An 11,371-nucleotide genomic window follows, 5' to 3' on the forward strand; every position below is an offset into this window, starting at 1 on the left:
TGCAGGATCCTGCCTGATTCCGAGCAGCACGGCACGGGAATTGCGAAATTCATTTTTTTGCACTGTTATGCTAAGATTTGTCGCCAAGATTGCTGGAATATAGAAAAGCCGCAGTTACAAAAATTTCTACAATTAATTTTCTTTCTTTCTTTTTTTAATAAAACAGTCCGCAGAATAGTATGGGCTCTAGTAACTCCACCCTATCTAAAATCCCAAACTTGGGAAGATTAATTGAGGAAACTGGATGTAAGATTGTGTTAACTATAACTTAAAATTTACATCGACACCATAGAACGATATTTTAAGTATTTCCGAGTTTCACATGGGAGCCAGTTCGTTGTTCGTTTGTTGTTTTGTCTCTTTACAGTAACTCGTGTTCCACGAAAACCTAGTTATATCCGTATTATACAAGACGGGAGAGGATTTTTTAAAACGCTCAACACGTTGGATTGTTCTGTGTACTTATAATACTGTCCCGTACTTTTCAGTGTTCTAATGCCATAAGGAAAAACGTTATATAACTACAGATTATTATGCATTGTAGTGCTATTCACACGAGATAGAGACCGATTACTGAGCGCTTTATAATGGTTTACACCATGCTTAAACATATCTGTTTCGATGTACTTTTGCAGTCACCCCTGCGCATTTAAAACGACTGTACAAACGCTTCCAAGCATTAGACAAGGGCAACAAGGGCTATCTTAGGTGAGCCACTTTTATAACTTTGCTTTGGAGAGATGTGGAATTGCACAATAGGCCTACCTGGTTTAGGGTGGGATAGCGCTGTTACCTCAATTGCAACCCCACTCGTATAAAAATGGTATTTTGACAGATTTAGTTTATCCATCCATCCATTTTCCAAACCGCTTATCCTACTGGGTCGCGGGGACTCCGGAGCCTATTGACTCGTATTCATCATATCATCCATCCATCCATCCATCTATTTTCCAAACCGCTTATCCTACTGGGTCGCGGGTTCATCATATCAATATGTAGTAATTTATTGTGAATGTATTTGTATATCTGGATGGATGACTGGTTGCCTATGCTTCTGTGTGTGTGTGTTTGTATGTGTGTAATTTGCAAATTGTCCTCATGTCCATTTCCGTCGAAGCTTAAGGTTATGCAGTTAGGCATATCCTGGTATCCCTAAATTGCCCACAGTGTCTGTCGTTCGATAGACTGGGGTCCCGCTGAGTGTGCTGTTCTGCTTGGGATTGGTGGACAGGTGACCTTCACCATGTTCATTGGATTGAAGTTGGATGAAAGTATCTGATATAATGATTTTAAAAGATTTACTGTATTTTGATACTGTAATCAGTGTTGGTTATGGGATGTTCTAATATGCTCTTGTTTAGACTTGGTTTTAAAATGCGTCTTGGGTGATTGGATGATGAGTAAATATCTAGGGTCCATCGTAGTTTACTCTGGTGTCTGTCGTGGTCTCCAAGGGACCCAACTGACCACTTGTGTTCAGATTTGTTACTACCTGGGTCACTTCTGCTAGAAGGTCAGTTATTGTGACTTCCTTATGTGGTCAGATGTGGCCCAGACCTTCTCGGCAAGTGGTTTGATGATGGGATCACTGTGCGTCTTGGTGGTCGTTTACACTTGTATTTAGCTCAGTCCACTTCTGAGCCAATTGTTCATGATGCATTTTAATACCAAGTGTAAACCTGACCTATGATTCATTGACATACTTTTGTTTTTTGAAAGTCCACAAGATTTTGGATCAGTTAAGGAGCTGGCCATGAACCCCATTGGCGATCGGATAATTGGAGCTTTCTTTCCACAAGGGTAAGATGATAAAATGCCTTAAGTGTTTTCAGTTTAGCGCAACCGAATACTTTTCAGTAATGAAGAAACAAGATGACAGTAAATTAGTCACCATTGTGTAATAATAATATATTACGAAACATGAATCAGTCCATCTCTCCAGTACAGGGTTCCTGTGTTCCAGACATATGTCAGGGAAGCAGACACTCTGACTGGAATGGCTGTCAGTCACAGGGTGCACACACACACACACACACACACACACACACACACACACACACACACACACACACACACACACACACACACACACACACACACACACAAATGGGTCATTTAGAAACTCCAGTCCACATAAAGCATAGCTGCAAGAGGAAACTGGAGTGAACATGAGCAGTGGAGGCCCAACTGCATATGGAGGAATTAAACCCTCAGCTCGAAGCTACAGTGCAATTCAGTCATTTTTGGCAAATTTATACTATGGGCTGACAAATATTGCTGCATTAACTGAAACTGTCAGAAGTGTGTAACACTGTTTTTAGTACATTTCATAGCTGTAGCTAGCTGGTACAAAAGCTGTTTGCAACTAAATACAATAACAACAAAGCAGATTTGTCATAAAATACCTTAAAACCCCCCTAAAAGCTTCCAGATTCCAAATCACGACTGTCTGATGTTTTATATTAGGAAGTAAAAAAATAGAACTATGAATTATGTTGTTAAGACTGTGTGTTTATATAATATAATTTGATCTAGATTCTTTGTCTGTGACACTCTCTGGAGCTGACAGTGAATCAAGGTTGAGGGTGTTTTTCTGTTTTTCTGGCAGGCAGGAAACTGTAGACTTCCACTCTTTTGTGAAGATCCTGGCCCATTTCCGCCCTTTGGATAAGACCCGGGCAAAAAAGCTAGACAGCCCAGAGCCTATCAACAGCAGGATTGGCAAGCTGAGATGTACGATCCTCTGCTGATGTCTAGCATTTAAACTGAAAAGCACGGTGATAATCTGATTTCCTGTTCTTACATTTCTGCAGTTGCCTTCCAGCTGTACGACCAAGACAATGATGGCAAGATCTCTCGTGATGAGCTGTTACAGGTCAGTAACAGAACCATGCAACAGTATTGTTTGTTTCCATAGACCTCTGTTTCTCAACCCGGTCCTCAGCGTCTCCATGACAGTCCACGCTTTTGCTGCAGCCCAGCTCCCTGCCAGACAGTTAGTGTTTTTGACCAGGAAGTGGGAGGAAGCAAAAATGTGGACTGTTTAGCAGGGAGCTGGGAGGGAGCAAAAACGTGGGCCGTCGGATTGAGAAACACTAGTATAGACGATGCTATAATCTGTTTTAAATGTAATAAACACTCAGTGATCCAAGTGCAATTCCTGGGGCCAAACAGACTTTATACATTGATATTAATTCAGCAGATTTAAATTATAACAATAATAATTATTATTATTGTTGTTGTTGTCTTGTTAATTAATAACTAATTTTTACCACACGTTGTCATTTTTATTTAAGGAAGTGCTGACGATTATGATGGCGTTTCTGATCATTTAAGCAGTAAGGGATTGGTTGTATGTTTGGCAGGTGCTGCGTGCCATGCTTGAAATGCAAGTGACAGAGGAGCAGCTGGAGAGCATCGCGGACCGCACCATTCAAGAGGCAGACTTAGATGGGGACAATGCCATCTCCTTTGATGAGTTCCGGAAGGTGAGTGCATTTTAATAATGTAATAATAATGTAATAGCACTGCATTGTGTGATAACTTGACAAAGTGTGAATGAATACATCCATTTTGGATATTACATAATACACCATATTGTTAAAATTTTCATCATAAAAAAACTCCTGCATGTTGTAATAACCACTGCTATATGTAATAATTTATTACAAGATGCAGGGAAATTTATTGCATATTACATTCATTATACAATGCGACAGATTATTACAAAATTCAAGTGCTGTTAGATAATGAAGTGAAAATATGTTGCATTTTGTTGGGTTATTACATAATGCAGTGTGAAGCAGCGCATTATGTAATAACACCGCATTATGTAGTAAGTGACAATGTGAATGCAGACATCAGTTTCGGTTGTTTATTACATAATGCGCCATATTATTGCATTTGCGTCTTAAAAAAGTGCAACTCCTGCATTTTGTAATAACTACTGCTATAAGTAATAATTTATTAACAAATGTGGGGAAATTTATTGCATACTGTGTTCAAGCTGCCTATTACAAAATGGCCTAAATTATTATAAAATGCAGGTGCTGTTACATAACAAACTCAATATTTGTTACATTTTGACATATTTTAACAATGTGCTGCTACAATGGCGTAAATCTAATTTAAAAATTAAACAGAATTCCGTGTATTTCAGTTGTGTTTAAACATCTTCAGATGTTTTATGTGAATATATAAGCTTCCCCACACTTCTTACATTTTAAAATTTATTTAATAAATCTGATAATCTATAATGCAGCTGGTGAGGTTCGGGTTGAGCAGCTAAAGCCATTTGCTGATTGGCAGTTCCCAGTAATCCCTCTTACTCTTTGGACATCATTTCAGCTTTGATGATTGGCACATGAAGTACATCCTTACCCCAAGCAGCAGGTCTAACAGCGAACTTTCTCTTAATTTCACAGTCATTGGAGAAGGTGAACATTGAACACAAGATGAGCAGTCGCTTTCTGCGCTAATTAGGACAAGGCTGGGTGAAACTGTTTTTTGGTTTATGGTCAGAGCTTCGACTGACTGGAACTACTAACCCAACTGACTGATCTCTCTGAGATCTGATCATGGTTTTCACTTATTCTCTTTTTGTAAAGATTTTCCAAGGTATTTTTTCTACTAAAAGGAAACCTGAAAGAAAGAGGGACCCTTCTCAGTGGTATATGACAAAAGAGGGAGACAGTATTTGTAAAGATGCTGTTGGACAGGTGTTATTGATAGAGCAAAGAGTAATATAGTCACTAGAGGAAGAGGACGCTAGCAGAACAAAGCAGCAGACTTACCCTAACAAGGCAGACAACCCCTCTACCTTCTCTCATAATAGTTTTATAATTATATTAGCACATTATATTCAATTTCTGTTTATAGAATTTCTTAGATGTACATGTCAGTATTATGTGGCCAATATTTGCGGTTTATTTTTTGTAATGTGAAAAATTAACAGTGTTTTGCAAGTTCAGAGCCTTGGGCATCTAATATCATAACCGATACTGTAATAAAATCTTGCTTTTCGGTGCTGGAGATTCCTGTTCTGCTCTGCTGTGACGTTGAAGTCTTTTGAGACGGAAAGGCGAAATGCGATTTCACTTTTTATATGTAGCAGTTGAAATAAATATAAAAATGATGTTCTAAAGAGCATACTATTTTATTTCTTTTTGAATCATTGTTCAACATTCTAAATAGCTTTTTAAATCCCGACTAGTGTCTTTTATGAATCTGAACTAATATGCAGAATTATGGAATCTGCAAACTGCGGAAAGGACAATGCAAATGTTAGACGCCCAGCGTGTAAGTGAATCAGTTGCAGCTGCATGCAGTATGTTTTTGGAAGGTAATATTGGAAGGAATATTGACGTCAGTCTGCTAATGAGGCATCAGTTGTGAGTTGGTCCATTACCGGTAACTACGCCTTAGGATAAGCCAGGATTCTATGCCAGAAAGTGTGGGATACATGCCCATAGTCTATCAGAGGCAGCACACAGTTATACAGCTGAGTCCCTGTTTACACTTGATCTAAAAAATGTGTTTAGGGCGATCCGATCTGACGTAGGCAGCACTAAATATGAGTGTAAACGGCCACCAAGACGCCCTGTTATCCGGTCACCCAAACCACTAGCCGAGCTGGTCTGCGACGCATTTGAACACGTATCTTTTGTAGTGTAAATGCTAACATATCATGATGTGTCTCTGGCATGGACGTCGCAATAACTGTGCGCGGATCCATTTGACCTTTTAGCGGAAGTGACGCAGGCGGTAATGAAATCTGAACACAATTGGTCAGCTGGACAACTTGGAAACCGTGACACACAGGTGTAAACAGCAGTGTGTCTCAGCTGGCTACTTATGATCCAGTCGCCCAAGACGCATTTTAAAACCAAAGTGCTTGAGAGACAGCAGTTCCCTTCAAGAGCACATTTTTGGATGGTGGGAGGAGGCTTAGGCAAGTACCAGTCACTAGGGGGCAGCAGTGAGCCACCTTTGGAGGTCTGAACCCACAGTGACACCTGCTGATCCGCTATGCCACCCTTTAATAGCGCTTAACATTCAGTATCCAGCACAGAACCAGTTTTTGCTGATTTTATTTCATAAATAATATTGATGGTCCAATTATAAGTAGATAGATGGTAATTTGCAGAACAGCCACAAGATGGCAGAAGAGGACAGCCCCTGGCAACCATTTACATCCATCCATTCATTATCTATAACCATTTCTCCTCTTTAGGGTCATGGTGGGAGGGGGGCAATCTAGAGCCTATGGGTGCAAGGCAGGGAACAACCCAGGATGGGTCCCCAACCCATCACAGGGCACACTCACACCTATGTGTAATCTGACAACTCCAGTTAACCTCAGCATGTTTTTGGACTGTGGGGGGGGGGGGGGACTGGAGTACCCAGAGGAATCCCCACAACGACATGGGAGAGCATGCAGACTCCACACACATGGTGGAGACTCAAACCCTGGTCCCAGAGGTGTGAGTGTGCCAGCTATTTACTTTTACATCATAAGGGTAACTTTTACTGAAGGCAGTACTTTATCGTTTATTTTCATTTTTTCCCCATAGGAAATAGGACATAACGTGTGCTGTGAAACCATTTATTTTGCATACGATTTCCAATATAATATCATTGCAAGTTTGTGTTGTGTCACAACTTATTACATACACATACTCTTCTTTCTTATTTATTCCTGGGCTGACAGGCAAGCAAAAGCCAGTAGAGGGAGAATCCAGTTCCTAAATGAGAGTAAAGAAAGAACAGATGATGATGTAATGTCACTCAGATATGGCTCATGGGAGTTTTACTTACAGAAAAATGTTCTGAGGGCAGAAAGACAAATGATTGGTTCTGAGAGATAACCAATCGGATTGTAGAAGAGGTAGACCCAAGCAACTAGAGGAGGCAGGACTGAGACATTTGATTGATTGGTCCTGCCTCCTGCAGTTGCTTGGACCCACTTCCTCTACAGATTTGGTTATCTTTCTGAACCAGTATTTTTTTCTGCCAGTGGAACATGTTTTGTGTAAGTAAAATTCCCTCGAGCTCAGATATGACTGTGGTATGTCGTGTTATGTTCTATTACAATGCCCACCTGCAATGGTGATTGTCATAGTGAAGCGATACAGCAGGACATCCAGAGTCCCTCCCTTGATATGGACGGGTAGATTATTGTCCGCCTACAATTAAAGGCCGAAGAGCAATGGGTAAATGCAGTGTGTCCCAAACCAGGAACAAGAGTTAGTGTTTTTGTTGTGAAGAAGTGGTCCATTAAATCTGTGTTTCCCAGCCTGGTCCTTGGGGCCCCCTAGACGGTTTGACATGGTGTTGGGAGGGAGCAAAAACACGGACTGTCTGAGGACCCGGTTGGGAAACACAGGCGTAATGGACCACTTCTTCACATCAAAAACATTAAATCTTATTAAGAGTCTGTTTATAATCCATCCATCCATCCATTTTTTAAACCGCTTATCCTACTGGGTCGTGGGGGTCTGGAGCCTATCCTGGAAGCAATGGGCACGAGGCAGGGAACAACCCAGGATGGGGGGCCAGCCCATCGCAGGGTACACTCACACACCAGTCACTCACACATGCACTCCTATGGGCAATTTAGTAACTCTGATCAGCCTCAGTATGTTTTTGGACTGTGGGGGAAACCAGAGTACCTGGAGGAAACCCCACACACATGTGACCCACGTGGAGATTCGAACACGGGGTCCCAGAGGTGTGAGGCAACAGTGCTAACCACTGCACCACCATGCCACCCCTCTGTTTATAATGTTAAGGCATATTCCTTTTAATCGTACCCCAGTTTTGTGTCTTGTGCTGGCTGGGATAGGCACCGCAAATCTTACATAGACTTAACATTCATATAATTAAATACTCATACAATTGTGTATTTTTCTTTGTGACTCATTTTTAACAGACTAAGAGGTACTGCAACATCACATAGCTCTGCATCAGTATCTAAACAGATGTTTTTTGGAAATAGCACATGTTCTGCAGGGATATTCTGTTTTTGAATTTGATGTTTTATTGTTTTCCAAGAAAAGTTCATCACTTAGTGGAAAAGGCACAACAGTCAGATAACAGATTTCAGTCGGTCTTTTTTCCAAATATAGCTGATTTTCTTTGTAAGGCTGATCTGCGATAGGGTTACTTCTAAAGTCAGATGGGAACTAACGTTTCCTCCAATTTTTTATTTACGTTAACATTGCCAAGACATAAAAATCCTAGCTAGTGTAGAGATAAACTTGGAATTTCAAACTCTTGTCCAGTCAAATTAGTCTACATGCATGTTTTCATTCTTTTATATTTCATTGTTGGGGGGGGGGGGGGCAGGTCTGGGAACTCCTGGATGTTTATAAAAAATAAAATGTACAGTTTGTCTTTACCTGAAATAACTTCTGATACTCTGACACCTTGTTTCCCAAATGTCTGGAGGTCGTGTTAAAACTGCGACTCGCCAACTTTTGCAAATTCTGTGAAGAGAAAGTGAGTATTTTAAAACGCTTGCAGTCTTTTTCATTGTCTTTGGAGGAATGAGACGTGTCAGTGATGCTTTACCGGCTAACGACATTAACGACTGGAGAAGTTAAACAGACTGCCTAAGGTTACATGAATAAAAAGTACGACATTCAGTCTGAAGGTGGTAGGTAGGGAAACTGAAACAGCTGTTAACATTTTACAGAAGTAGTTATACATCTGATACTTTCCCTTTCAGTGCGACCTGAAACTCTACTAAAAATATCCCGCTTTAAGAATGAGAGCAGAAGTGAAAATAGTGAACCATTTTTACACGGGAGGGTCTCCCATCCCTACATCTGTGCTGGAATTATGTATTTACACTGTTTTTAGTAACCATCTGTTGTTGATTTTGCAGCCTGTCAAATTGCCAGTTCTACATATAACATAAGGAATGTTTCAAAATTCAACATTGCCTAGACTTAATATTTATCACCCAGGTCAGCCTTGAATGAGCAAACACATACAGGGGGAGTAGGGGTCCACAACAGGAAATAATTTTATTATATACAGTGCATATCTACGTATATTGTATTGTATCATAGCAGTGCAAGTCTATGCACCCTTTAGTTGTCAGATGATTTTAAAGATGCAAATTGACAGTCACAGTAGGCCCCATTCCCACCTTTAATAATATATTTGGGGGGGGGGGGGGGGGGGATAAAAATTAAACTCCTCAGTTGAATGCATGCACGCCTTTTACAGCGGATGATATACCTGTGTTCTGATACTTACAGTGCAAAGCCAACACATCTCATCACCCATAGTATCTTGCCATGCATCAAGTGAGATAGTGACATTGATTAAGACAGAGGGGGACAACCAGTACCACCAGCCACCAGGGTATTTTGCCTTCTGCTACAAAGCTGAAGTAAAAGATTTTTCAATGGTTCAAGGCACCGGCCAGTTCACTCCCGGAATGGATTAGGAAAAGCAAGATCCGTATCTGAGAAAATCTTTGTACTGAATTGCAGGGGATCATCTCCCAGTTTAACTGTGCTCAAACTGGGTTCCAGGTTGATGATGACATTTCTTATAAAAGGGGCTCCTGCATTATTAGTTAATTATTAGTTAACAGTATTAGTTAAATGGTACATGCATACGCAGTCAAGATTTTGAAAGGTTTTTGAAGCATTTTTTTCAAATTACTTGTTACCACAGCTGAGAATACACATTGTCTTGTCCATATTATGACATATCATATATTATACAGCATATAATTTATTTTGGAGAGGGTAGGGGCTGGAGTTCCCCGTATGGTATGGTTAGTGCTGTGTCCCACGAATAGAGAGAGGGTTGTCTATGTAAACCAGAACTGGCTCCCCCAAAATGGGGTTTGCGTCCCCCAGTGGACACTGGGTTGAGGTCCCAGTGTGGCAGGGGTTCGTGTCCCCATGCTCAAGGACCAGAGAGGATGGTCTAAGGTCCCTCACTGAGAACATGTGTGCTTTAAAGTCCTGTGTTTTTGGTGGTATTTTATTTTTATTAGTTTGCTTTTTGTTTTTTAGAAAGAGATTCTATTTTTACTTTTTTCCTGTGCTTATTGTCATGATGTTGTTTCATTCCTTTCTCTTAAATGACTGTAAAGCATTTCGTAAACCCTAAGATTAAATCAGCACTTGCAATGATCAAATAAATACTAATCAGAGTTTGACATATTTTCTGTCCGAATGTTTGGTCATTTTCACCCTGACACTGTCTCTTTAAGACTGCTATGTTGCACATGAGCATTCCCATGTACCAAGGTCAAAATGGGTGCGTGATGCAATCAGAGGGACACAGTAAGAAGATCACCATCCAGTGGGTGCCTCCTCACTGCCTACTGAACTGACCAATCAGAAAACTTATTGTGAAGGGAGGCGATCAAACTTTTTTTCTACCACCCTCTGGATGTCGTATGTATACTGGTTTACAAACCCCATTTTTGTGAAGATTTTGTCCTGCAGATATATGGCTTAGGCATGCACAGATTAGGTACTTGCATACCTAGTTTGCTTAAGTCTGTAAGTCATTACAAGTCATCCACTATTAAATAAAGAATGTTCCAGTATATTCAAACTGTGCATTTTTATAAGAAACCCTGTTCGCATATTCTTACACTGTGTTAGTCATTTAGTAGCTTGCAGGAATACATAATGGACACTTTTTAATAAGCAATTTTATAATGTAAACTATTCCAAGTTCTTCTTAAATTTATACATGATATAAGCAATTCTTGTTCTTGTGAGTGAAGAAAAAGCGTCACAGAATAATCTGAAAGGTAAGACAGCATGTTTTATGTATAAAAGGACATGCTAATTATTCAGTTCTGCACAACAGTAGAATGTATATAAATCCTCATATACATTTCATACATTTGTTTGCAAATGTTTCCTGTCAAACATTTACCTTTATCCTGACAGACACTGTGGCATATAACTGAACGGCTGGAAAACCTGCTATGATTCTCATCTTATAAAACAAGGCCTTGAAAACACAAAAGGTCAAATAAACTTTGTTTTGTTTTAAGTAAATCAATCATTCCCTTCATCTCGATGTTATCTGTATAATTTTACTTGCAATCCTCACATCATTTTCAAGCGAAAACAAAAAGATTTACGATTGTTCCTCACCAGTAAATGTCTCATGTTGAATCTTGTTCAGTGCAGAGCCTTCGTCTGTTTCTCGAGCCACGACCTGGATAAGGGCATGAGAACATATTACAGTATTTCTGAACTACAGCCAAAGTATGGTCAGCCAGAGAGACCAAATTCTGTTTAGTGCCAGGAGTACAACTGGCTTACACAGGCTTAGGACCACAATGTTAAGATGAATTTTTTCTCTTATTTTGCTGTTCTAACAT

General features: G+C 40.1%; 2 protein-coding genes across 2 annotated transcripts; one reads left to right on the plus strand and one right to left on the minus strand.

Moving 5' to 3' along the window:
- On the plus strand, nucleotides 1–5,143 carry chp2 (calcineurin-like EF-hand protein 2). Its single transcript, XM_048980476.1, has 7 exons — nucleotides 1–246; nucleotides 636–708; nucleotides 1,720–1,800; nucleotides 2,609–2,733; nucleotides 2,814–2,875; nucleotides 3,366–3,488; nucleotides 4,425–5,143. The coding sequence occupies exons 1-7, from the start codon at nucleotides 180–182 to the stop codon at nucleotides 4,476–4,478; spliced, it is 585 nt and encodes a 194-aa protein (XP_048836433.1). The 5' UTR covers nucleotides 1–179; the 3' UTR covers nucleotides 4,479–5,143.
- A 1,447-nt stretch (nucleotides 5,144–6,590) lies between these two features.
- On the minus strand, nucleotides 6,591–11,291 carry LOC125711513 (cytochrome c oxidase subunit 7A2, mitochondrial). The gene is made up of 4 exons (XM_048980477.1): nucleotides 11,142–11,291; nucleotides 8,400–8,486; nucleotides 7,100–7,184; nucleotides 6,591–6,743 (listed from the first exon to the last, which is right to left on the minus strand). Exons 1-4 carry the CDS (start codon nucleotides 11,154–11,156, stop codon nucleotides 6,688–6,690), a joined length of 243 nt encoding a protein of 80 aa, XP_048836434.1. The 5' UTR covers nucleotides 11,157–11,291; the 3' UTR covers nucleotides 6,591–6,687.
- Nucleotides 11,292–11,371: the final 80 nt, after the last annotated feature.

Source organism: Brienomyrus brachyistius, chromosome 17 (genome assembly GCF_023856365.1).
Source record: "Brienomyrus brachyistius isolate T26 chromosome 17, BBRACH_0.4, whole genome shotgun sequence".
Lineage (NCBI taxonomy): Eukaryota > Metazoa > Chordata > Actinopteri > Osteoglossiformes > Mormyridae > Brienomyrus > Brienomyrus brachyistius.